The sequence below is a fragment of the Falco biarmicus genome, chromosome 9, assembly GCF_023638135.1.
Source record: "Falco biarmicus isolate bFalBia1 chromosome 9, bFalBia1.pri, whole genome shotgun sequence".
Taxonomy (NCBI): Eukaryota; Metazoa; Chordata; class Aves; order Falconiformes; family Falconidae; genus Falco; species Falco biarmicus.
Genome location: NC_079296.1, coordinates 28,139,711 through 28,167,517, shown reverse-complemented (window position 1 = coordinate 28,167,517; position 27,807 = coordinate 28,139,711). Strand labels below are relative to the sequence as shown.

Below are 27,807 nucleotides of genomic sequence, written 5' to 3'. Positions count from 1 at the left end.
TCAATTGTGTTTTGTTACAGTTTTGTCAGCTAGGTCTGAGGACAGGCTTCATAGCTCAGTGGAAGCTTCCCTTCCCTGAGCAGAGCTGAAGTTTTATGGCAAACATTTCCATCAGCATTTCCTAGCTGCAGAGCTGTTGCCAGTATGCTTACATGGAGAGCAGCAGAGCCTAAGGGTGCACTTCGGCAGTGGGCATAATTTGACATAAATTTTTACTGCTGGAGAGAGAAAAGGTGCTCATCCTTGCTGCTAGCCTTGTTCTTTTTTTCTGCAGTAATTTTCAGCTTGTCTAGCTTGAAAGCCAGCAATAGCCCAAGTGAGAGAACAGGAGGCAAGGGTAAAGGTCACTCAGATTAAAGTTATTGGGAGGGAACCTCGCTGTAAGACAAGGAGAGACACAAAACCAGCGTTGTGCTCTGAAGCAGCACTACGTTAGCAGTACAAATTAAGAAATAAGTTAAAGGAAAAAGTGTGAGAGACCAGATGGAAGGGAACAGAGTCATCTAAGTGCACGCTGAACAAATCCATCAACTTGTGTCCTCTCATGCATTCACTCCCTCCAAATGCAGCTGGAAAGATCAATTTTCCAGCCTGCTCTTTGGGCTCCTTGTCCCTCTGTCCTTTGTGCTGTGCTAGCTGGTGAACAGGGCAACTCAACTCCAGGGCAACGCAGGTGGTATAGCAGTCACCGCTGTTCGTACTCTTGTCAGTGCTCAGCCACCACCAGCAATGCTACAACTTTGCCTGTTAGAGTTCTTGTCTGAATGCTCTTAGGCTTTTACTGGTCCCTTCCAGCTTGGAAAGAGCTTTCCATGAGGATCTGCAGAGCCACTTCACTGTCTGCCTTCATATTGCCTTTCAAATTCCCCTTGTAATGTCAACATACTCCATAGCCAGTGATTTAAGTTTCTGGTATGAGGAGACACGTGCCCATCAGTCTGACCCGCACTGTCCCATGCTCCCTTGTGACCTTCATCCATCTGTACACTGCATCTCTTCTGATCAAAAAGTAACCCTTTTGGGGTGGCTGAGTGGTTTACAGGCTGGGACTTGCACCTTTGAGCAGACATTTTTATTTTGCATGAATAGAAGTTAAAGGCTCTTAGTTTGATTTGTATTTTCCCCTTTGTTTCTGATCCTCCTGAGAGTCTTTGGCCTGATCATAGAGGGCGGTGAATGCCAGATTGCTCTTGGGGGAGAGGATGAAAAGAAAATAGGCCTATTTTTACAAAGGACTGAGAATTAGCTTGTTTTTTCATTAACTATCTGCAATCTTTCAGCCAAAGCTCAAACCATCACTGGCCTTTGAGCTCTGTGTTCTGCCTGGAAGAGGTGAATCAGCAGTTCAGGATGTAGAAACCACTTCAACCCCTCAGTCAGTCAGTTCACAGCGCTTTCGCACTCGGCTCGGAGGGCTCTGGAGACAGCGGCGAGAACTGTGGGTACAGCGGCTGTGGTTTCTGATATTCACTCATAGTGATGCTGCAGGTGGGGGCAGGGGAGGCAGCAGCCTCTCCACCTTCCTCCCTGGGCTGTAGCAAGAAGGGGGAGACTCCTCCAAAAGCGAGGGATATAGGGAATTCGGAGACCCTGCAGCATAGCTGATGGGATAGAAACATCCATGGTGCATGGCAAAGCCCAGGGAGCAGGCATGCAACAGGAGGGAAGGTGGAGCTCCTCCTATGTGGAAGGTGGTAGGGACAGGTAACAGAGTGGGATCTGGTCCTCTGCTGAAATCTGTCACTCCCTCTTACCTGCTCTTTGCCACAATGGCAGGGGGCAGCTCTTGCCAGGGAGAGCATCTGCTCTTGGCCAGGATCCGCCCTTAGCTTCTGGTTCCAGCTGCTTTTTGGGAAACACACTGGAAATCTGCAATTTTGCCTGGAATTGAATGTTCTCAGTGAGTTGATCTACAGCTTCTATATATTTAGTCTTGCTTTTCTGAAATAGTATAGGAAGCCTACTGTTTGTCAGCTTAGTTTGAGACTGTGGTAAACATTGTTAGTTGAAGCTGGAAAGAACTTTATTCTGGTAAAGCTAGTGGTCAGATTCTTGTTTACACAACTTAGAAATACTGTTGTGACAAAAAGCATGAAAGCCATGAAGAAAAGAAGAAAAGAATGTTCCAGAAGTGTGTTTAGGACTTATTCTATCATTAGCCAGAGAGAATTAAGACCTTCTTTTGAAATGAATCAGTTGCAAGTTTAAAGAATAGTTTAGCAAGTGGTTTTAACATGTGAAGTGTCGAGCTATGTCTACCCCACCTGCTAAAAAGGACAGTTAGACCACCTCTTCTTTCCCACGCTGCACTTGTGACTGTCAGCCTGACCAGAGAACTTAACCTATCTGAAGAGCAGCCTGGTTTAAAAAAAAATATATATTTTTTTTTTAGAAAAGCAATCTGCACTTGCACAAATGCAAGGTAGAACTATGGCAGAAGAAAGAGGTAGGATAGTCCCTTTTTGTGGCAGATCAAACAGGGGAGTTAAGCCAACTGTGACGCTAAGCCTTTGCATGTCATCTTAAAAGTAGTGTTTTACAACAGAACCTGGCCTCATGCTATGAAGTCCTTGTTAAAGACAGTAATTTTACAGTTGCTTTTTAGGTTACAAAGCGTGTCTCAGCTTCAGAGACTAGTAATTTCTCTACCAGTTTAAGGACCTTTGAGTGTTGTGGCCACTTGGTGTCTGTGAGAATGCTAACTGAATCCCATAAGCCTGGCTGGGAATAGATGCCCTTCTGTAAATAGGCATCTTGGAGAGCCTCTTCTGCCCATTTACTTCTCAGAAGACTGTAACCATAAATTTGCATTGTAATATATTGCAAACCACATCTCAGGAACTTTTGGTGTGGTGTAGTGGTTAGTCTTTAGGTTTACTAGCATTTCACAGAGGTTATATATAACGCATCAGGACTGCTGTTAGGTAGTCCCTAATGCCTAAAGTAGCAAGTAACTGTTTTAACTCCTGCTGGTTTCTCCTGCCTCTGCCCCTGAAGTCAGTCTGCGGGAAGGAAGCATGGAGGATGCCTTCTTTCCTGCTGCAGGGCTCTGCTGCCTGTGTTTCTCTTTCAGCATGTTTCTCCTTGCCTAAATGACATTGTCCATTTTTCCCCCACATTTTTAAAGTGATAGCAGAACTACATAGATCTTGTAGCACGAGTTGTGCATGAACTTTACTAGGCTGACAATCTCCAAGTTGTTATTAGTCTGGCAGAACACAAAAGAATATATCAAAATGAAAGAAGATGAATGTAAGAGTAGGTGTAGCCAAAGCGTGCTGCTCTTTCCCCGGCCCTGGGAACTCCACCTCTCAGCAGGAGGGAGCATGCTAGGAGCCCTGCTTCGTGGGAGCTTCCCAAGACAAGCAGATGAGGTGGTCCAGGGGACAGAGCATCAGGCTGGATATTTGCTGCTCTCCTGTGCTTTTTCATCATCTGGGGAAATGGGGCTAACGGTGCTGACCCCTGTAAAGTGCTTGGCAGTCTATGGGTGGAAAGCACTGTGACAAACTTAAATGTTATGTTTCATTACTAGGGAAAGGCTGGGTTTCAACAGATGGAAAAGCATGATGGTCAGCTCTAGCATTACCTGTTTGGTATTAGTTCCCCGTATGTGTGGGGAGACAGCACTGCTGGGGAGCTGGAGTCAGCTGTGAAAGCCACAGAGTCAAGGGGAGCCTGGGAATAGTGGGAAAGTAGTGAGACAGTCCTGGCCTTGGTGTCCATGGGCTGAGAGAAGGCTGGACTCGGAAGGTTGTGACACGAGCATGAGAAAATATGTGCACACAAAAGCCTCCTTGTGAGTCTTGTGACTGCTATGGGATAATTGCAGCTATCCTGTCTCGCCAGGAGCTTTATGGGGGAAGCTGAGGTTAATGCCAGCCTTGCCTTGCGAGCCTAGCATAGGAACACTACCAGGTCTGCACTACACTAGTGACAATGGTCTCATCCCATACTGTCACTGGGAGCTGCTCAGCATGTGACAGACTGAAAACAGCTCCAGCTGTAACATTGTCAGTGAGATCTTGGGTGTAATCTGGTTTAAATCCCTCCTGGTAAGTCTGGTATTGACACCCAGGGACAAGCTGCATTGTTCCTCTCTTGGATTTCAGCATCCTCTAATTTCTGGGGGGCTGCCGCTGGTGCTGCACTGGTGCATGCTGTGGCACAAGCTCCAAGCAGGAGATCTGGCTACATCCAAGCAGCAGAGCTGCATGCAGGAGCAGACCCCAGAACAGCTCTAAAATCTGCTTCCTTTGCTGTTATTAGAGTCTCCCATAACCTAACCAAGCCAAGGAGACCTTTTCACAGCTGCAGTGATGACCTGTGAGGCAAAGGTCCTGGCACACCATGCATAAGGCAGGCATGCAGCTGAAGAAGCAGAAATACTACAGCTGGCCTGAAGGAAATATGAATGGAGGTATGTGTGTGTTTGTAAGAGACAGAGAGAGAGGACTGGAAGAAGCAACAGAGCAAGGGTTAAAAGAATGGTCTGTAGTGATAACCAAGGACGTGACTGACTGCACTGAAACTGGGTAAACACTGACAAATGTGGTGTTTGTGACAAACCCAGCAGCATGCGCCCTGATAAGCTTTACATGGATGGCTTGTCAGAAGAAGGCATGGGTGCTGATAAAGCCGCTGCGCAGATGACTCCTTGGGGAAAAAAAATTGTGCTCCGGTAATAGAAGGATTACAACAAGATCGGAGCACATCCCGTGTGCGAGTCCTTCTCCTCTTCTCCCAGCAGGAAGGCAGACTGCGGGACCCAAAATGAATGGGGAACAAAAAAGGGCGCTGAGCAGATACCTGTCCTAGGGCTCTTGGGGGATGAGGTAAGAGAGATTTCAAGACAAAGGGGTTATGCCATAGTTACTGCTAGCTCCTAAAGATGGCAAAAGACCTGCCCAAAAATTTGTAGCTTGCCACTGAAGAGGAGCCAAACAGATGCAGTGAGGACTTGGCATCTGGCAGCCTTGGTCCCATCTCATGCGGGACCCTGCCAGAATGCCTGGGTGACCTCGGTGCCTGTGAGTACAGGAGGAGTGAGCATGAGTGAGACTGAAATTACTTTTTGAAACACACATTTTCCTGCTCTGTAAGTTCTTGCACTGTTGCTACACTAATTTCCTGTACCATAGCTACACTAAAAACTACTCCATTCTTAAATGAGAGAAAGGTGTGAAGCCTTTGTTTATAACTGGTAATCTCAGCAGAGTTTAAGAAGTTCTTGTTTTGGTGTGATCGGTGGTGCAAAAAAGTGATCAGGTCCAAACCGAGCTGTGAGAGGCTCTGAGGGCTGAAAATTGTTGGGCAAAAATATCAGACAAAACAGAACAGGAGGACAAGGAAAGTTGTTGGATGCTTTCAATGATGGGAAGTGCAAAGCTGAAACTACTTAGCTGTCTTTTGCCTTCACCATTTCCACCCAAAGTAAGTTGACTTCCCGTGTGTCTGTGTATAGGGTGAGCAGGTCGTGGCCCAGGAGGAAACCCACTGCTGAGAGTCATCTGAACAAGATGTGTGTGGGATCCGCATCAGTTTACAAATGGATTTTAAAGCTCGGGCTCTCATCTGCTGAGAGGAGACAGCCACACAGATTCCTCTTTGCAGAGTGACCATACAGCTCCTATTTCTCCTTCAGCCTGCTAGCCCTCATTTCTGTACTTCACATCTCTTCAAGTGATCCACCATCTCTTTGGGATCAAATCCTGCTTTCAATTAGTATCATTGTCCTTACAAGTATCTGAAGTTTGAGTTATTTTTCTCATGTTTGTCTTTTTCCAAGTTTTATTGTTTCCTGTGTAGGATGGTGGTTTCCATAGATACCTTGGACATTATTTATCTGTCCTCCCTGGATATGCAGTTCCTCCCAATGAATTACAGTGCAGTTTGTCACTTCTGCTTGAGGCTTTTGCTCCTTCATCCATATCAGTTCTATACTGAGCATTTTCATGCTGTTCTAACCTGTCTTGTCATCTCGATGTATTGGCTTGTGCCCTTATACAGCTTTCAATCCAACGATGGAACTCCTATCCCAGCCAGTTTTAAATTAAAAAATGGTACATTGCATGTCTATTTTAGGATTTTGTACTGATAATTGTTGGAAACTTTAGCTCAGCTTTTCTCTGCTATGGGTAACTGCTAAACAGAACAGTGTTTTGTTATTTTTGTTCTCCTCCCCTCCTCCCCCCCCCCCCCCTCCCTTGAGAAACGTTATCAAAGGAAAAGGTCTGCCAAAGTACTCAGGATTGGTATGGTCCTATCTGAGAGCTCAGCTAGCACTGACTGGTATTGTTTGAGACAACTCTCACATGAGTTTCTCTCCTTATCCTGTTTCTAAATTGTCCCAGAGGAAAGCATACGTCCTGGATTGCAGAGGTAGATGCTAATGTGAGTCATTGCTTGGTATTTAGGCTGAGAAAGTTGACCACTATCAGTCTTCCCGAATCCTAGCAGAAGCCAGGAAAAATCAGGATGCTGCCTAAGTTAGTGCTTTCTTCTTCAGGGCTATTCTGCCCTTATGGGACTATTTACTGCCCAAGTGGGTCTCTTCTGCTGATTCAGCACCACAATAAGTGATGCCAGGGCAGCTCCAGGCCACACTTAAAAAATTACAGAGACCATTAATCACAAGTTTTCTCTTTAGCTGGTTTATAAATGGATTTGTTTTCTTTCTTGCTCCTTTGTCCCAGAGCTGTTAATAAATAACCTTTCTACTGCCCCTGCTCCTGCAGGAGACGTGAGGAAGGAAGCCTGTGCTCATGTGAACTTGCTGCAGCTGCTGCAGCTGGGCTGGGGATCCTGTGGCTGCAAGGTGGGCTTTAGCTTGGGCTTGGGACCTCCCATCAGCAGAGGGAGAACGGTGCTCAGAGAGGCTGGGAAATGCAGCCGTGGCAGGGAAGCAGCGGACCTGTAACTGCTTTCTGCATGGGCCCAGGTTTGCTGGCCATTCCTGCTCTGAGGAGCTGTGCTCATCTTAACAGATCCAGCTGGCAGCTCTTTTCCATACTATAAACCGGTCTCCTTCGCCGGAGTGGCTGTGTCACAAGCCTGTCGCTTCTTCAGCTGAAGTAACCTCCGTTTTGTTGGCTTTTGATGGTAGGGAGCGTTTCTTTCTCTGTCCCAGTAAGCAGCTTTGGACACGTAGGCTAAATCACGGAGCAGAAAGCTGGAGCCAAGTGTTGTAGAAGAGTTTGGGACTTCCCTGCTCGCACCTCCTTGCTGGGAACAGAGAGCGGCTCGTGCTCCTCTGGGGGAGATGCAGTGGGAGGTGGGAGCTGCCGTGTCCGTTTGCTGAGCCCGCGCCTGGGTGCAGTCTCAGAGGGTGCTGGGGGGCTGCTCAGGCACCCCGAGGTGATGGTGGTTTAACGTCTCTGCAGCAGCCCCGTGCGTGTGACACACAGGGACGGGGCAGCTCGTGCGCCTGTCAGAAGGACGGGTTGCTGTGACCGTCCTTTGTCCTTGTTACCACTCTGTGCCCATGCTGCCTTATCCAAAATACTTCATGTTTGTGTTTTGAACTGTTTGAGGCAAGGGCTTTGGGAGATGGGGAGGGGGGAGTAATGAAGGCATACAAATTGAAGGCCAAACTATGGTTTGATTATAAATGGGTTTCTTTTCCTAAGCCTAGCTCTCCCCAGGATTCACTGTGCGTCCTGGTAATAAGCAATCTGAATTTGAGAGATTAATCACATCCTGTGCCAGCCCGCTTGTCCAGCAAAACCCCTTTGCTGTTTTGTTCCATGTCTGCATGAGGCTTCAGCCCTTGCAAGGTGCTCTTTTGACCATGAAAATTTAGATTCATATTTAGCATATTTAACCTTTGTAACCTCCAAGAAGTATTTCTCCTCTTATACTCAGGAGCTTTGTCAAGGCCTGTCCCCCGCCACAGGCTTTGGTCTCATGTTCCTTCCCATTGGTTGTCCTGAAAAATACCACAGGGTAATTTGTTTCCTGCTATTTGAAATGGAAATTGTAGCAGCATGAGGAACAGAGCGTGATATTCATGCCAAATATCATGAGCTGGATTCTCCTCATGGCTTGTGGGAATCCTAGTTATTAAAGCTGACCTCTGAGAAGTCAGTGTATTTTTCCGCAAAGCCTAGGCAGTGGATGCACTCCTCAGCAGGAGACAGAAACCATCCCAGCTGTTCCCTGTCCTGTGCTGTGCAATGAGGAATGAAGATAGCCGTGCTGACAGCTCGAGGTATGGGGGCAAGTCTGGAAGTGTTTAATGGCAGAGCTATCTTTTTTATGCATGCGGACTTGACCTTGGCTTGCTGAAAGGAGGCAGTGGGGCTGCTGTCCTGCCTGGACAGCAAAGGAGCCTTTTGCTTCATCTGCTAGAATTAGTTGCAAAGGGCAAGTACCTACAGTTTTCCATGCTGCACGTGGTGCTATGCATGTTAAGGGAGGAAAAACTCACTGGGTGTCTTGCAAGCCTGAGATACGCTCCTCTGAAAGAGCAAACACCTGTGCTGGAAATCATGCTTAAAAGGAGTGGCACAATTCAGGTGTAGGCAAGATCCCAGGCACACGTAAGCACTGCAGCAGTCCCCAGCATACGCACTTGCATGTAGGGCTGCTGGGGAACGGTCACCATCCATCCCTCGGCATCCAGGGGTTTTGCCAGTGGTTTTGCTGATGCTGCAGCAGCCTGGAACAGTTTGTGCTTCTGCGATTGGTCTCCAATGGTTTTTGGTCCAGAGCGGGAAGTGAAACTTAAGAAAAGCTAGTTGCTTTGCTGTGCAGAAATACTTGGGAAGCTTGCGTTCCCGCCGGCTGCAGTGGCACAGGCAGCTGCTGTTTGCTCGCATGCGGCACTTTGGGCAGCAGTGTTGTTTTTTGGAAGCTGGGGAAGTGAGCCCTGAAAGCGGTAGTGTTGCTCAACACGCAAGGGGATCCCAGGAATCTGTGACTCAGAAAAAAACATCCTTGAGACATGGCGATGGTCTTGGTGGCCTCAGCCCCTTCAAGGCAGGAGAGGTTGTCAGTGGAGAGGGCATGGAGGGAAACCGGTGGCTTCTGGGAGGGTGTGTTTTGGCATCACTGTAAGCGCCGGGTGCAGAGCGTGCTGTGGGTGGTAAGGGGATGTATATGTTTTCTGTGTAGTCGTCCCCCCTGCCAGAACCTCTTGCTGGGGGCAGCAGTATCTGCAGTGCTCAGGACTTTGTTTTCCAGGAAGTTTCTGAACTTGCTGACCCAAGATGTGTATTGACAGTGGGGAACAGTTGTTCTGGAGACTGTTTCCTCTCTTTTGCCATGACAAATTCTACATTCCCTTGGTGTGGGTAGCTGATGGGGCACAGGGGAGGGTGCGCTGTGCTGGGATGGACTCACACATCACCAATCTTCCTATTAAAGTCGTGGCCCCGCTGTCTTTAGCAGCAACAACCATTAATTAGTTGTACACAATAGCTGCATGGGAACGAGTGACCAGAACAGGGGAAGGTTAGTGCCTGTTACCAGCCGGGATGCCGGAGAGAGAGAAGAGTGTAACCGTCAATATAGAGATGAGGAAAGCAAATATGATGGTAGATTTCAGGGAATGGCAAGGTAATTCCTCAAAACCAAGGGTGTATCTCATAACTTGCCATGCATTACTTCCAGCATAAGGAAAATGGATATCAGCCCTGATCTCGATAGAGAAACATTACTATGGGAGTTATGAATTATTATACAAGTAATGCACACTTATTCAGTGTCAACAAATAACATCTAGTAGCTCTTAGAAGAAGTGATTTCCCAAATTTAAAAATACTTGAGCTGAATCAGCGGAGTATTTAAAATAGCCAAATAGGAATGCTAATCGGAAGCAGCCTATTCATTTCTTATTCTATTCCTCAAAAGCCTTAATCCAACAGTTGAAAGTTATGCTAATTTGAAAAATAATAACATCTCTAAAAGATGCATATTTAGGGGGAAAAAAGGAACCTACAATTAAGGCACATTTGAAGTTGCAAAGTGTAGAAGATAGTCAAAAGAAGCATAAGGAAAAAATTATGGCTAGAGATTTAAGAAGAGCAAAGAAGAATGTAGGGATATTGAGCACAGAAGAAAACCTGGTGGTGCCATTTTTGATGAAAGTTCAAGCTTTCTGGGTAATGGCAATAAACCTTCTCCTGTTAAAATATAGCTTTGATGGGCTGGTAGCAAATTAATACCAGAAGTTGCTTGGTAGGAGACTGATGTAACTGATAACAATTGTTTCTTCTGATTTGAAAACCTCTTTGATGTGTGAATCCTAAAGAAATGAGTACAAGTAGGGTACAGTCCTGGCAGCCCAGTAAACATCATAAAAATGTGAACACTGTCTAAAGGTCACTGTGTCAGTGGTGTCCCGCCACTTGGTGGTTGCTTTTGAGAATATTGAGTATCTCAGTCTGACTGCTGGGATGTAAGCCAGAAGAATATATTCCTGTGGAGAGAATATTTAATGAACAGGCATCAGGAAAGCTTTGGTGGGGGTGGTGTATAATAACAAGGAGAGGGGCTACGATGCAGGGATGGGAAGCAGTGTGAGTGCCTTGTAGAGCAATCAAGGAGGCTGAGCAGTGCACACAGCACTACTGGGTGCCGTGGGAAGGTGTTTGGCAGGGGAATTCACTTTATACACAAGGTGAATAGGGAATTTGTTGGTGGGGCAGCCTGGGTCGCAGGGATTCCTGCCTGGAACCCACCAGACATCACTCCTTCAGCAGTAAACCCACACCACAGGGTCAGGGTAAGCAGGACCGTGGGACTGCCCTGAGCACAAAGCCCCTCTGTGCCGCCGCCGGCTGCGGAAGGGAAGGAAGGGGCCTGTGTGCTGCCTGCTCCTTTGTGTCCATCTCCTGCTGCTGCTGCTCAGCTTTTATACCCACCAGCTCTCTAGGATTTCCACGTGCTTTTCTTCTTTTCAGGTAAACAGGGGTCCTCTGATGTGTCTTGTGCAATTCCCTGGGGTCGTATCCCAGGCACAACTCTAAAAGCAGCAAGAGAGTGAGGTGCTCCCACTCTAACCAATGTTGTACATATGAATAGCATATAGCAGGGTGGTTGCCATGCCTGACTTATGTCTGAATGCAACCTGGAGCTTTGTTGGAGGATGGAGGGAACAGATTTATTCAAACGCATCTGTATCCCATGAGGAGGGCATACACATTGCATTGGTCTTTGCTAACAGCATGGCTGATGAACATGTCTTCTTTTTGCTAACTGCCTTCTGAACTGAGGAAACAGAGCTGGAAGAAAGTCCAGGAGCCATCCCTACTGTGAGGCAAGATCAGCTACAGCAGCAGTGGCATTTCATCTGAAGACAGAGAACAGGTCTTCCTTGCTCTTCTCTTTCTGAACTAAACAACCCAATTTCTTCAATCTTTCCTCTTAAGTCAAGTTTTTAGACTTCTGATCTTTCTTCTTGCTCTCTTCTGGAGTTTCTTCAAGTGATCTACATCTTTCCTGAAAGGCAGAGTCCATTATTTTGGCATAGAACTTCACAGGAGGCTTTACCAGCACTAGATGGAGGGAAAGATTACTGCAAACGTATATGACTGCAAGAATGTTTTCTCTGGAAGTGCTACTTAAGCAATTGTTCACCATGATGGCTATTTTCTAAATGTCGTATTAGCTCATGTCCTTACTCAAGCCAGTTGGATGTTTTCACCAGGGTCTCCCCTATTTATCAAATTTATTTTGAATTCATTCCAGCCCTATGCGTCAGTGTGCTTTTGCTCCCAACTTGGTATTATCACAGCTATAGGCACATTCCTTACACCATCTTCCAGCTCACTCACACACACGTGTGTGTGCACCTGGCACAGACTAATTCAAGCACTCTGTCCAGCTGCATAGCCTAGATCCATAGGTCTGATGGAGTTTAAGACACGTAGGGCTGTGTGATTCCAAAGTATCAGATATCTCTGAAAGATGCCATCCAAAAAAACCATACTACATTGTTTTGATTATTAGTTTCACTGACATTTCAGTGTTTGTACTCAGCACTTAGAAGTATTTAATCTGGAAAAAATTAATCCAGTAGATGTGTATTTGTAATTGTATGTAGGGCCACAAGGAGAGCCAGAGATCAGACCAGTATTTAGGCCATGATCTTTGCCACATGAATAACTAAAACTTGGAGCAGAGCCTCCCACACTGTTTCATGTAACAGCTGTAAAAAGTGATGTAAAATCCTGATCTGGAGCTTGAATTCTAACTTCAGCATGTTCAGTGTCTTGCCCTGGTATTTTGAAATAAAACCTCTTAAACCAAAGCAATTCACTTACTCTATATGCACTTGTATGGGTATTCTAAGACAAACCTGAGCTTCTCGCCAGCCTAAGAATATGTTTTCTAATATGTTGGCCTGAAACAGGTGGTTTACATTGCTTTGCAGCAAGAATTTCCTAGGTAACTTGAACAAGAGCATGTCTGAATGAAAAAGGCAGATGAAGAATGAGTAAGAAGTCAGATGGGGACAGAGAAGATTTCCGAAAAGGGTTGGTAAATGAATCAGTGTGGCATTTCTGAGTGTTTATGGACTCAGATGTTTGGTTGTGGTGAATCTGAAGACAGGAGTGCCATTTAGGTAGTGTAACTCAAAACCTGATGCAAGTTCAGCAGCCTCAGTGAGTGTGCAATTCAAACTGATAAACTTCATGACTACCAAAATAGCGTTTTTCCTCAGCAGGAGGATAACATGCGTTCCCGCTATCCACCTCGAAAAATAGCAGCACTGACTGCTCCCATCCCCTTTCCCTGCCAGCAGAACTTTGTAAATACGAATTCCTGCCAGTTAATAAATGTGCATGGACTGTGTTGCCAGAGCCCTGTCTACTGGGCACTCTGCTGACCTGGATGTTCTTTGTCTGCAAGCACTTGCCCCAACAGATGCCCCTTCTGCCCAGGCTGCCCACCCTGTGTCACAGAGCCAGTCACAGGTGCTGGATGCTTTCAGATGGCTGATGGATTCAGGCACCCTTCAGCCATGGGCTCCTGTGCTCTTTCAGCTGGCAGTCAGGCAGGCAGGTTGGCTTCTTGCTGTGAAGATACCTTGGCATCTGACTCGTTTCAATTCATACTGTTCTCATTTTCTCTGTCTTCAATTATGCCTGCATCCTTTTGTGATGGATCATAATTCAGTGGCTTCTCAGCACTGTGTTGTGTCTCTCTGATATGTTTAGGTTCAGGAGCTCTGCAGACTATATTCCCATTTGCTGAGCTACGTGATTACAAGAGCATCCAGCAGCTCCCCCCCAAAGACTGGACATGTGCTTAGGAAACCAGTTATTGGAGAGACTCCCAACAGACTGCAGCAGCAATGTGGGTGATCAGCAGCAGAGGTAGCTGCCAGCTGATGGGCAGGATTCATAAGACACTGTCTTATTCTGCTGTCACTCCAAGCCTCGTGGGCAGCAGGCAATGTGTCTTGGAACTCCCTTTGCTTACAGCGTGTAGCAGGGCTAATTCATTTAAATACGATCAAATAGAGTTGCTGGGTTGACTTAGCGTGGGCTGTGATGGTAGGTGATCGTGTGTCTGAGGTAGTACAAGTCCCAACCTCACTTTGTTTAGGCTGGGACTTGTATCACCTCCTGGTGTAACAGGTATGTTACAATATAAGGCTAGTCTTATTGCAGCTGTGGTCAGAGTGCTTAAGGAAAATAAAAGCAGATTATTCTGTATGCAGAAAAGGGCTGCTGGACTGTTCAGATAGATGGAAAAGTCTGGAAAGACAAAAATCCAGAAAAGATCATTGCTTATGAGTTGGTTAAGAGAATAAATTCCAGGAGGATTGGGTGTTGCAGAAGTTATGAGACAGAGGTGGAACAAGGACAGAGAATAGACTGGCCATAAATAAATTAAAGCTGAAAATGAGAATGTTTCTCACCGTACAGAGGTGTGCTGAGAGCATAAAGGTGACAGTGGGAGCTGCCTCTGTCCGGGTGGCACTCTTGCAGTAGAATAGTGATGGCCTTGTGTTACAGCCTCTTGTGTAACAGGCTGAGCATGAGCATCCAAAGGAAAGAGCAAACTGTAGCTGTTGTGCTAAGCCAGAGCTTACAGCAGTGTTTGTATTTATTAGAGACAATGGGTCACACTGAGGTTATCTGAACTGAGCATGGTTTTGGACTATGCACAGCATCTCTCCTTTTCTGCTTTGCAATCCTAATTTCAGTCCTTAAGCCAGCCTTAGCCTCTACTTATTGCATCTCTAAAAGCAGCTGGTTGCCTGAATCCTTTTAACATTTGTTGCTAAGTCTTGTTTGGTGAGAAAGAAGTTGGGAGGCGGGCAGCCTTGGCTGTGAGTGACATCTCCTGGCATACAGAGCTGCCAGTGACTTAGTGTGATGTCAGCTGGAGGAGCAGTTTCCTATTTGTCTTGCGGCTCTAGAAGACGCTGAGAACAATCCTGCTTCCTTCCCTTCACACAGAGCTGCATCTCATGCTAGTGTGGTCCTTCCTGGGTTATTCACCAAGAGCAACAGGGTGTCTGCAGCAAAACTGCTGTTAGTTGTAGTGGCTGCCAAAGTCATTCTCGGTTGATAGCTAACTTAGAGACAGAAAGGATGTTAGAATTGTTTATGTTCTGGGACCTGCACCAATCACTGTATGGAACCAGTAGTAGCCCCTACAAAAAAACAAAGAAACCAAAATTAGAAACAGACGGAGATGCCTGAGCAGCTGGACTGTGCTCCAACATCTGTAGAGTTCTTATGCCTGTGCGGCTGTGCAGGGCTCCAGCACCAGGTGGCTCTGAGCTTTGGGGCAGGGAAGAAGAAAAGCAGCATCATTTCTATGCCTGCTTACATCCTTACATGATGTTTTTATCGCCACTTACACTGGGCAGTATGGGAAGAAGAGCGGAGATCTGTCTCTATTTGGGTTCTGGCTGGGCACAGAGAGAGATCATGCTTATTTCATCTTTAGCTGAGGAAAACTGCTAGTGGAAGAAAAGTCCTGGGCCTGGCAATCAGAGGTGCTAGAGAGGCAAGTACTGCCCTGCTTAGTGGAGACTGAGGGGTGTTTGCACAGCATTCAGCAACATGAACGTGGGGTACAAAGGATCTGGAGGAGTCTGGGGAATAATTTAATTCTTTAGCCACTGTGGAATCTGCAGTTGTGTGTAGAGCTGATGGAGATAACCAAGTGTGCAGAAAAGGGAACTTGTTCAAATACCTTTGTGAGCAAATGGCAGGTGAGTTTTATTTTAATTACATTGAATTCTTTATCTGGATTTGCAATGTTGTGGTTTGGTCTTTTTGAGTCATCAAGTATTCAAACCTGTATGCTTTGAGTGCTGTTTGGAAGGTTATTGTTTTGTTAGGTTGCCTTCTGGATTATGCTTATAATTTGCTACCTTTTCTTGTATGAAAGATTTCAACAAAATGCTGCTTGGTAGCATTAGAGTTCACACAGATGGATGCTCTGGTGTGGGATACAGCAATGAAATCACATATCTACAACCCCCAGAGTCCTGAAAAGTTCTCATGATACTGAGCTAAAATTCAGGCAAAAGGCATGTTCAGGGTTAAGAAAATACTGTGCCTTGGAAAAAAAAATGACTAATCTCAGGTTGCAGGTGGGATGCAGACAATTAAAGTTATGCCTCTGCCTACAGATAAGGGATTTCTACAGCCGTTTATTGGAATGTTCCATTACAGTGAGAAAATTGTTCCTGCTTTGCTGTTAATGCTGCTATTTTCAGATCAGCTGCTAAAAGATACAGCAAACAGACAACACCCATCACAACAGGAAGTTTGGAAATCGTAGAAGTGATGCAAAGTTACCCATCCTTTGTTTCTGTGACAGTGAACACCCAACAAAGCTGTGGCTGCCTCTAGGCAAGATCTTAGAATAAGGGTGGCTGTAATTACATGGATGTGCTGTGCAACTGTCAGCAGAAGTTTCAGTTTTCAAGCATGCTAGCTTCATATCTACACTGTGCAGCTCATTCTACATTATAGTATGTGGTTTTATTCATTTTTCTAGCATTAATATGATTTGTGTTCAACAGAGATGCTCAGTGCTATCATAATCTGAGCCAGCTACTCTCTCCAATAAGAAGAAAAGTCTCCCAGCTGTCATGCTTTGCTGTTTCTAATAACTTCAAGCCACGAGTTCTGGGACCTTTCTGAATAAAGCTGTATAAAATGCATTCTTACCTCCCACTGTCTGGTATGTGCACTAGACTATTTTTTTAAGCTGCATTCTTGGAGCTATTGGCAAGCGTGCTGTGTCTCTAGTAGGCACTCATAAAATGCGAGCATAACTAGCTTCCAAATTTCACAGTTAGCCTCAGCAGATTTACACATAAGCGTGATGAGAGGGAGCAGAGAGCTCCAGGTCAGTGTCAGGTTTCCATGGACCTGCCTGCGGGGAGATCTTCAAAGCAAGTTCTCTTGGCACTTTTAGGCTCCGTTTTCTCTGGGTAGGTGGGAAGATGTTGTTTGCCTACAGTTAGAGATTTCCAAAGGTGCATTGCTTTTTTTCACTTGGGCTAACTTCTGAAAATAACTCTATGGTTTGGGGTTATTTGTAATACTGGGTAACACTTTGTATAGTACTGGCACGTGGGACCACTTTCATGTGAAACCAGAGTGGTTAGAAGATGGCCCTGTCCAGGAGATGAATGCTTTTCGTATTCGCATGCATGATGTGGGTGCCAGGATGGATTTGGAACATTGACCCAGTACCACCTGAGGGCTGGAGAATGACCTATGGAACTCCAGCACTGGCATGCAGGTGCAGAGCAGGTTCAGTCACCTTACCTTTTTGGAGCATGAAGATAGTTGATGTGGTTGCACAGAGGTATTATCACCCTGGATGACCTGTAGTATATTTCTAAACATCTCCTAGAATATATCTGTGTAAGGAGCAGACAAATTAGTACCCGTGTGAGCAGCCAGACAGTCAGTGCTTTTGAGTATGGAGCATCAGTGTGGGTCAAAATGGATTTCATGTCATAATGGGAACAGGTATGTCCCCCAGAGTGCTGAAGCTATTTGTTAATTCTAAGTGTTAAATTTACAGCTAGATTATAAATCCGGAAAAATACTTTTGCTGATACCCTTTCTAGAACTTCATTGTAAGATGGTATCTTATTAAACAACACCAAAACTGGCTGATCCTAAGTTGTGAAGTGAGATTTCCACCATGGAATATACGAAGGAGAATCCAAATCAGCAAAATGTCAAAGACAGCATCATGCTAGCCACTAACAAATGCATGTATATGTATATTGGTTCTGAAAGTTCAAATGCCGTATCAGTTGTGAACTATTTCCATCAGCCATAAGTGGCTTTTTTTTTTTTTTTCAGTATTCTACTGCTAACCATGTATTTTAAACTGCAAAAATCTTAATTTGTTAGATAGGTCATACCAAATATATCAGTAACAGTTAAGGAATCAGACTGGTACAAGTTTTGCAAAGTGTGTGATTTTTAAACATATTATACCAATTCTGCAAATACAGGCTGTTCATAATTTAGTGGCCTTGTGAGAACTGGCATCAAAAATCTCCATAGATTTGCAGATCATGTTTTCTATGTAGCATTGCCAAGTTGCAGGATGGCATTGTTTGGACTGACTGCTGCATACTGAAATGTTAGCGTTAGACTTCCTAAGTGCATTACTAGTGTTGTAATTTGTTATATACATTGTCAAAAACTGAAGTGCAAAGTATACTAGGACAAAATGTCACAGGAGTTAAAGCTTTGGGTTCCACAAGGTTACACAGTTTATATATTAGCTGTCTGTTCTTTCAGCTTCTTGGGATTATTAAGCCAAATGCAGAGCTATAGAAGTTGGTGTTTGCCTCAAACAGATGCTCTTGCTATATAGTGGCTCAGTCACCTGCAGGTATCTCAAGGACAGGCTAACCACAAGCTACATCTTGAGGTCCTCCTTCATCACCACCTGGCACAGGGCAGGGCAGCCCATGGAAATGTGTCATGGCTCATGAGAGCAAATCTGCAGGACACCAGCGCTGAGTTCTGCCTCTAAGAAATCCTGTGTGAGAACACGGGGCAGGGATGGGCAAAAACAGGTGCTTTGTGGTGGAAAGGAACTGCAGGAACGTGCCTGAAGACCTTTGGGGTGTGAGGTAAGATGGGCTACAGGGATATTAACATCCTTTTTCTGCTCTAGTCACAGGTACCAAACCAAAGATGTCCTGGACAAGAAAGATTCTACTCATCCTGGGACTCCTCTCTGCTTTGGCTGTAATTGCTTTAATTGCTGTAGCAGTGACCCAAAACAAGCCACTTCCGAAGAACATTAAGGTATTGCATGCTGGGACTCTTACAGGAAAAGAAGCCAGACTGGGGGGTTAGGTGTGAATAATGCTCCAGGACATGTTGCTGCCCTTGCTGGGTCTGGCTAACCTCTCTCTCTGGCTCCATGCTCCTCAACATCTCATTTTACATCTTTGTGATAAAAACAGATACAGCTTCACAGGGGATCATCTCCTCAGTAATCAGTCCCTATTTTGCTGCTTCTCTGCTCTTGCATCCTTTGATGGAAACTTTGCACTGAAGCACTACCGAGGAGAGCATGTTCCCACAGCTGCCAGAGATAGGCTGTTCGTTTCTGGTCCCCCTGTGTGTGGAGACTGGCATATGCTGTTCTGGTTTGGTGCCTCAGGTGCAATGACAGCTCTGTTTTGCCCACAGTATGGGATCGTGCTGGATGCGGGGTCATCCCACACTAACCTGTATGTATACGAGTGGCCAGCAGAGAAGGAAAACGACACTGGGGTGGTACAGCAGGTGGAGGTGTGTAAAGTCGAAGGTAAGAGAAAAAGAGAGTTGTGGAAGGGGCATGGATGAAGAAGAGATAATGCAACTAATGTGGGGGGAGGAGAAACCTGGAGGAAGAGGCCAATAGTGAAAACGGTGTTGTATCTGTGAGCTAATTTATATCCCACCACTTCCCATGGATAGATGTATGTGCCTGACCTCCTGGGAGGAAAGCTGGATCCACTTTTTCCTTTGTTTTTAGGATGCTTGGAAGTAAGTGCTTTTTGGGAAGAACTACACCAAAGAATGTACTTAAATAAAACATTTGCCTTTTTGGGAAGAACTACACCAAAGAATGTACTTAAATAAAATATTTGCATGCACCCTTGCTGAAGTGCCGACGAATGTCAGGCAGCTAGAGGGGAAGGCATGGTTTGCTCTTTTTCCAGGCTTCTGTGCAACCTAGGCACTGGGCTTGCAGGACAAGGTTGCTCAACTTACGCGTGTCATGGTTTATTTCTTATTCTACTTAACAGCTGTGTAGGTGTTGTATGGTTTAGGAAGCATAAATGAAGCCCAAGGATACACGTAACAAGGAACAGAGTTAGACCATCGTGGATCACTGCACTCTGTGGGGAGGTGTTGTCACAGCCCGCCTGGAGCCTTTTCAGGCCTGCCTGCAGTGCAGGGGACAGCCACGCTGTTCCCAACCTGCTGCAGCAGCTGCTGGGTGCTGCAGCGTGCCGCCATGAGCAGCATGCTGAGGCAAATGCAGAGTGGGCTGCACTGCTGCCCTTGCAGGCACTGGTCCTGGGGGCGGTCCGTTCACCAGGGGACATGTGGCCGGGAGGGACAATGAATTTTTCTTTGGGTTAGCACGAAAGGGGATAGCTGCAAAACACTTAATGCTGTAGTGTGAGCATACAGTACACAAATGACAGCATCTTCCCTCAGAAGGACCCAGCGCAATGAAGGGTCAGGGATTTTCAGGCACAGATCCGGGGTACACCCAGGCAGAGACAGAGATGAGTGTGCAGGTGTCCAGGGCATACTAAGCAAAAGATCTGTCCCACCGCAGCCCTCATCGCTAGTTCACAGCCTGCCTCACAGAGAGCGGGTGGCAAATGCTGGGCGCCATGGCCATCCGTGTGTGCATCGGGCTTAGCTGATGCTGTAGGTTTCTAAAACTCCTTAGAAATGGGGTGGTTGAATCTGATGTTGCTGCCTGTGATAGTAGCATGGTTTGTCATGACTGCTCGTGACAGCACTCTGGGGTTATGCTTGGCGTTTGAGCAATGGAGTGTCCTTATTTCTTGCAGGCCCTGGGATCTCAGGTTACTCCCATGCCACGGAGAAGGCCGGTCCCTCTCTGGCACAGTGCCTACGGCAAGCAGAAGAGGTGATTCCCTCAAAGCAGCACCAAGAGACACCTGTCTACCTCGGAGCAACTGCCGGCATGCGGCTTCTCAGGTACTGCACGGCTTGTCCCCTTCTCCTGCAGCACTGCACCTGAGATTGCCATGGATGCTCAGTGGGAGCCTCTTGGACAGAGTCCTTGGAAATGCTGCCAGCTCACACTTTGCCCAGAAACCCTCTTCTGCCACTGGCCTCTCTGAGCCCTGAGTCTCCCTGGGGTCTTCCCCTTCTTGCCCAGCAGGTTCATTTCCACTCACTCCAACTTTCCATCATCTCCAGCACCCATATGCAGCGCAGAGACACCAGGAGGGTAGCAAGTGCCCAAGCTGATGCTCAGGGGATGCTCAGACATCCCCCACATCAAGGGGATGCTCAGACATCCCCTACAGTCTGGTATTAGGCCTGACCCAGGATTTTTGAGCCCAACCATGTTGTGACTCCCCGCATACCTTGACTCAGCCCAAGACCATCAGAGCTAAGGTAACTTTATAATCATATCCTCCTTTAATTCCAATTTGTGATTTTTATGGGGGTGCTGCAGACCTCTTGCGTGGCTGGGACAGGGAGCTGATTTTATGTCTGTATTGTCTGGGAAATCTCCCTGGGGGGATACCAGAGGGCATGGATTTCTTCTGTAAATGGTGATGGTGAAGAGTGAGACGAATCCTGGCCTGTATCTGAAATACTGTGGCCAGCAGGACTAGGGCAGTGATCATCCCCCTGTACTCAACAGTGGTGAGGCTGCGCCTCAAATTCTGCATTTAGCTTTGGGCCACTTACTACAAGACAGACATTGAGGTGCTGGAGCATGTCCAGAGAAGGGCAAGAGGGCTGGTAAAGGGTCTGGAGCACAAGTCTGATGAGGAGCAGCTGAGAGGGCTGGGGTGGTTTATTCTGGAGAAGAGGAGACTCAGGGGGGACCTTATTGCTCTCTACAACTACCTGAAAGGAGGCTGTAGGCAAGCGGGAGCAGTTCTTTTCTCCCAGGTAACAAGCAATAGGACAAGAGAAAATGGTCTCAAGTTGAGCCAGGGGAGGTTTAGATTGAATGTTAGGAAAATTTCTTCATTAAAAGGGTTATCAAGCATTGGAACAAGTTGCCCAGGGACATGGTGGAATCACCATCCCTGGAGGGATTCAGAGAACACGTAGATGCAATGCTTAGGGACATGGTTTAGTGCTTGAACTTGATAATCTTAAAGGTGTTTTTCAACCTAAATGATTCTATGGGTCTCCATGGTGCAATCCCTACCAGGGCACGTGCTCCAGGAGAACAGCTCAGCTCTGGTCTCTGCTCCAGGTATCACTCTCAGCTGTGGGGTCTGTAAGTGTCAGAGCTGGTGGCAGCTGTGCTGTCAAGGTGTGACAGAGAGGGATGTGGCCAGTTAGAGCTGGATGTACCCGTATGAATGACTGTTCTGTTACAATTAATGCTTGGTGGGGAGTTGCAGCCTGCTTACTCGGAACAAAGCCCATAGGCTGCAGAGAGCTGTCAGCCAGAGTCACTCCATCCTTTCTTTCGTTCATCCAGCTTGGAGAATGAAAGTGCAGCTGACAAAGTCTTGTCCTCAGTAGAGAAGACGCTACGCTCAGCTCCCTTCAACTTCCAGGGTGCCAGAATCATCAGTGGTCAGGAAGAAGGAGCCTATGGATGGATCACCATTAACTACCTGCTGGGCAATTTCAAGCAGGTACTGTACCAACGGCAAGTCCGTATCTGAATCGTTGGCTGGCAGCACTTTGTAAGTCATGCCTTGTAGGAGGGTGTCACAGGCACTAGTTTCCCACGTGAGCCATTTACCAGAGACCAGGAAGCTGCACATCCTGCCTCAGCGGTTATGTGAGTATATCCTGATACCAGTCAGTATCAGGATGTGCCACTGTAGTCAGGCTTAAAGTATTGAAATAAAACACCAGCATCTTCAATAACTTTGCCTGGGTGTAGCATCCTCCTCACTTCCTGATCTAAAATATTTCTGTGCCTGCAAAGTTTGACTATGCTGCTTTACTATTGAGCTTATAAATCATTTGGGAGCTGAAACAGTAAGTAACCATTTTATCTCATAGCAATTGTATTAGATTTCATATTCTTAATCCTCCTACAAATAGACATGATCTATCTTCTGCTTTTCCAAGCCTGCATCTTTCTTGTACCTTGTTCCAGTTCTCATTTCATGCCTCCCTTCAGGTCTTCCTGCCTTTCCTGTGTTCTGTGCTTCTGCTTCTCTCCTCATAGATATCTCTATATATATCTCTCTCCCTTAAATAAACCTTCTCCATGCCTGATGTATCTGGTTTACTTTGGATTTTTTTATTTATTTTTTTTTTAAAGTCTGGCTGGACAAAACTTCTACATTCCCTGAAATCCGTAAGTGAGACATCAGGAGCACTAGACCTCGGAGGAGCCTCAACGCAGATTACTTTTGTACCAAATGAACTGTCTTCTGAGTCCCCAAAGAACCTGCTCAACTTTCGTCTCTATGGCAAGGATTACCTAGTGTACACGCACAGCTTTCTCTGCTACGGGAAGGACCAGGCTCTGCAACAGAAACTGGCCAGGGACCTACAGGCAAGTGCATCTGTAATTGCAGGTGGAGATCCTGGACCCTCCCAGTTTTGACATACTGCTGCTGTAAAAGTTGCTGTATCCCAGCTAAATGTCTCATCCCTTGGTCTGGGTTTGGGAAAGGTCATCCTCCATAAAGACTGGGCAGATGGCCAAAGGGATGGCAGTCAACATTTTCAAAAATACTACCAGTTTGAGTTGCCTTGATTCTTGGGTATGGGATAGCAGGAATACTATGCCTAACTGAAGTACTCGAGGGAAAGACATTTCACCATCTCTGAGAATCCCAAATCAACAGCAGCTTCACAAAATGTGGCTGAAAATAATTTTCCCAGGGTCCTACAGGGAGGCTGTGGCAGTACCCACATCTCCCAAATCGCAGCCAGTGCCTTAAACCATCCTCATCATTTTGACCCAATGTGTGTGTCTTGGTGTGATGCACTGTGACAAGTATGTTGTGGCCACCCTTCCTCATGGCTCTTTCCCAGGGTGTTACTCTAGAGTGAACTGTAACAACTTGGGTTGATTTTACTTTCAGACCGTGGAGAACAGCAGCCTGCTTGATCCGTGCTTTCACCAGGGGTATCAGAGGACTGTAAATATAAGTGACCTCTTCAAAAACCCTTGTACATCAGCCAAGAAAAAGCAATTCCCTTTCAGCCAGTTGTACATACAGGGAGAGGGGAATTATCAAAAGTGCCGAAGAAACATCCAGAAACTCTTTAACAAAACCAGTTGTCCTTACTCCAGCTGCTCCTTCAATGGGATATACCTACCTCCATTACAAGGGGATTTTGGGGTAAGTCTTCACATTCTTCAACTCTCTGCAATTGAGAATATCAAAAAAGCAGAAACTCAGAGTAATGCTAGAGTATATTATCCATGGCTGGGGCAAAAAATCATTTACAAGATGGCTTTTTGGACGTGTGTTCTACTGGGTACCGCACTGTTCCCATTCTAACCCATCTCCTGCAGGCGTCTCCTTGGAGTGCTCCACTTACTGATTCATTTTTCAAGCAGTCCTACTTTGATGACCAGCACCAGAGGCAGGAGAGCCTGCTGCAGTCTGTGCATGATACACTGCTGCTGCAAACCTTTTCTCCTGAGTTCAATGGTCATACCAGATCTGAAATTCATCTTGCAGTGTGTGAGCGCTACTGAAACCAATCAGTCAGGTCACCTGTCCCATCAAGTTTGGCAAGCAGAGACAGCGCTTGGTCTGAACACGTCATGTGTGACACCACGTTGATCATCAGCCCTAGAGCTGCAACACTTCAGTGTTTTTGCAGCTTTCTGGGGGAAATTGTTAATACTCCCTTGCCCTGCTCATAAACTGCCCCCTACCTGTCGGCTGTTGGCCAAGGTCAGGGATGGGTTTTCTGGATTTTGGGTTATATGCTGGGGCTGTGCACAGTCTTTTCAGACCATCACCTCTGCTCTTTGTGGCAATGTTGACTGCAAGCTCATCTCGTTCAGTTGCCAAAATGGGATCATGGCTGTGATGGCAAGCAGTCTTCACCGTGTGCTGCTCTGGCACCAGTGCATAGAGGAGAGAGATTTCCTAAAGGTCTTCAGGATATTGTGGCCATTGAATTTCCAACTCCACCTTCCTTTTGGTGTCCTTAGCTCTCATCAGCTCTGAGGGGTGTGTCTCAAAATGACATCACTCTTGAACATATACGTACTTTTGTGTGTGTGACATTGCTTCTTATATTGCTCTATCTCTAAACAAGACCATTTTCTTTTGTGGGATTTCTGCTGTCCTGCTCATGCTGAAACCCAGTCAGATTAAAATATTCTTTCTCCTTCAGGCTTTTTCTGCATTCTACTTTGTGATGAACTTCTTGAACCTGACCAGCGAACAAAGCCCCATTGCCCTGGACAAAGTGACCAGCACCATTGAGAGCTTCTGTGCCCGGCCTTGGCATGAGGTGAGCAGTGCTTGTGGTAGTGGGCGGATGCTGCCATGTGGCCAGAGCTGCTGATGTTTTTCTGTAGGATAAGTGGCTGGGGATAACTTCCAAGGCAAAAGGGGGAAGATCCCCCCCAGCACCAGCAGTGGATGTTCAGGTGCAGGCTGGAACAGCAGGAACCTGTGATTAACTGCCTGGTGACTCCCTCCTTCCCTAGGTGAAGGCAGCGTACCACCAAATAAAAGAGAAGTACCTGAGTGAGTATTGCTTCTCTGGAGCCTACATCCTCTCTCTCCTGGAAAATGGCTATGAATTCACGCAAGAGAACTGGCAAAGGATCCACTTCCTTGGAAAGGTGTGTATCGTGGTGGGGAGGGCTCTACCCCAGCAGCTAACTTCAACCTCTGCTGCACAACCCGGCCCTTTTTCCCCAGGGGTGCCACTGCCCTGGCAATGCTGCAAGCATTCCTTGCACCTCTCAGTGCCGATTCCGCTCCTCTCCCATTTCAGATCGGCAGCAGCGATGCAGGCTGGACCCTGGGCTATATGCTGAACCTGACCAACATGATCCCCGCAGAGGAGCCCGCTGTGCCCCCTCTTTCCCATGGCAGCTACGTGGGGCTGATGGTGCTGTGCTCCCTCGTGCTGGTGTCTGTGCTCTTGTTCGCCTGGCTTCTTTTCCACAAGCCCAAGTGCCTGCAGAAGGGGATTGTTTAGGAAGAGCCTTGTGGGGAGACGGGCCAAGTCCCCCTGGCCGCTCAGGGCTAGGAGACCCCAGCAGAGCAGGCTGAACTGCAGAGACCTTCTCGCCTCTCACTGAAGCTACTGACTGTGTACAACAAGGGCATTTATTTCTTCTGACTCACACTTGCACTGACAGACATTGGGACATCAGGCTCGCCACCTCTCTCTGACAAGGACAGACAAGCGGGTGTCCCCTCCTTGAATGGGTCATATTCTCATTCAATGAAACTTTGCTGCTTGTTGTTTTTTGCCTTGTGCACAGCATTATAGAGAGAAAAGCGGCAGCAATCTTTGGGAGCCAGTGCTCCTGCAAGGGTAATCTCAGGGTCACACATCCCACTGAGCTCTTGGGAGCGATCACAGACAGGATGATCCTGCTCCTCCTCTACTGAAGTCGGTCCCGAGAGCCCTTCCTGCACCAGCACACCTCTGCTCGCCTGCCCGCACCCTGAGCCCTCACAACCCTACAGCTGGGTATGGCCATCTGCACCCAGCTGGGCCCCAGACACTGGCCGGGCTCCCAAATGCCACTCTGGGAATAGAAGGGATGAGGATGAAGAAACCGAGTGTGCTGGTGGTTGTCAGCCCTTAGCTGGGCTCTGGTGGCTGTCTGCTCATTTTGCAGGTGGCAAGAAGCCTCTTTCCCATGTCTTCCTGATGTTGTTGCTGGACCAAAGCTGGCTCACTGTTACACTGAGCCATTCCCATGTCCCTAGGGTACATCAAGACACGAGTTCCTGGCCAGCCATTGCTGACTTTACAGGGTCTCTGGTGTGATCAGCGTACCTACAGGTATACACCTACTAAAGCAATCCAGAGTCACTATGCTGATCATACAGCAGCCTCCAATCGAGGGAAAATGTTTATTAGGTCGTGTTCCTTTATAGACAGCTGGCAGCAGTTAACCATCATGAGCATGCACAGATTGAACCACTCTTTCTGCCAGCAAAATCAGTGAAAATTTGCCTTCCCTTATGGCTTAGGTTTATCCGTGACCGTAAGACCCAGAGCTTAGTGAATGTACACACTGCAGCCCATGTTATAGTACACAACGAGGGCAATGCCACTGATCAGGTTTATAAATCACTTTCTTCCATTATCCATTCCTTGGTCAGAAAAAAAAAAAAAAAATAAAAATAAGGAAAGAAAAAAAAAAAGAAAAAAAGGAGAGGTAAGTCAGAAATCCATTTTTATAAAAACACTTGGAAACCACTGGTGCCTGTCTACCTCCCGTGAAATCTTGGAAATCTGTTATCATCACCTGTAAGTGCTGGAGGCCAGAAGAAAGCAGATATTGTGGAGAGAAAGGCATGACAAGTACCCACCTTCACCTGTTTCCCAAAGCAGAGCTGTAGAAGGCATGAAGGAGATCAGGATGTGCAACCCCAGTAAAGTCTTCTCCTTTAGGCAAGCACACAGAGCTCGGGGTTTTCATGGTCTCCCAGCCTGTCCCTCTGCACAGTGCAGGCTGGAAAATGTCCCCCAGTTATTTCTACTTCATGCTTGGAAGTAGGAGCCGTAACATATTGAAGGACCTAAAGGTAAGGGAAAAATCTACTCTGTCTTGTGGTAAGACCTTTGGGCAGCTCATTGTTCTTCCAAAAATCTGTGTCCTATTTTTTCTCTGAATTAGCTGGCTTCAGCTTCTGTTGGATCTTGTTCTGCCCATTTCAGAAAGACTGAGTAACTCTCTGCTGTCAAAATCCCTTTTTCCTTGTGGTGCTTGCAAGTCATCGTTTTATCTTATTAAATAGATTGAACTTTAGTCTGTAAAGTGCTCTGTGCTGACCTCACTTGTAGCTCTTGACTCCACTTTGAATATTTTTGTGTATTTCTGAAATCTGGACACCAAAGTTTTCAGCAGAGGGTGTTAGAGTTGCTAATTGTGTATATGAAAGCAATACCTTCTGGTTTTGACCTATACTCTATGTTCCCCATTTGTATATCTCGGGGTCAGGTCTTCTCACTTAAAGGAAGGTTTGGGGGCTGTTTTGTCCAGTTGGACTATTGCAACTTGGTCTTTTTTGCAGTCATTGCATTCCAGAATGGCTGCTGTCTCACACCATACATCACTGTCCCTTACCGTGAGCCGCTTTGCCTTCCACGTGGCTCCACTGAAACACGTACTATTCAAGGAATATTCCCCCAAGCAAGTGATCCAGATCAACCCACAAATGATGCTTCCTGATACTGTTTGTCCATTTATCAGGTCTTGTTTTATCTGCAAATATATGGAGATGTTGGATTCACCTGGAGGTGGAGTCTTCCTCCTGTTGTTTTCAGCAGACAGGTGGATGGGAGGTTAACAGCAGTTTTTGGTCAGGGCTGGAAGGCAGGCAGCAAGAGCGTGTGTGATCAGAGCTGCTTCAGCTCCCAGTCAGCCCCACTTCCAACACACCCATCCTGTGCTACCTTCCTTGCATACGGAGTCTTCGTAGCAGAGCAGGTG

The 27,807-nt window shown here is 46.6% G+C and overlaps 1 protein-coding gene across 1 annotated transcript; it reads left to right on the top strand.

The window, feature by feature from the left end:
- Positions 1 to 12,435: 12,435 nt before the first annotated feature.
- Positions 12,436 to 27,123, top strand: LOC130155091 (ectonucleoside triphosphate diphosphohydrolase 1-like). Its single transcript, XM_056352041.1, is given in 12 exon segments — positions 12,436 to 12,479; positions 12,711 to 12,771; positions 12,773 to 12,811; positions 18,102 to 18,263; positions 18,654 to 18,771; positions 20,039 to 20,189; positions 21,667 to 21,826; positions 22,468 to 22,704; positions 23,240 to 23,500; positions 24,513 to 24,632; positions 24,832 to 24,969; positions 25,125 to 27,123. Coding segments are annotated over 12 exon segments (1,698 nt in total). The 3' UTR covers positions 25,332 to 27,123.
- The last annotated feature ends 684 nt before the right edge of the window (positions 27,124 to 27,807 follow it).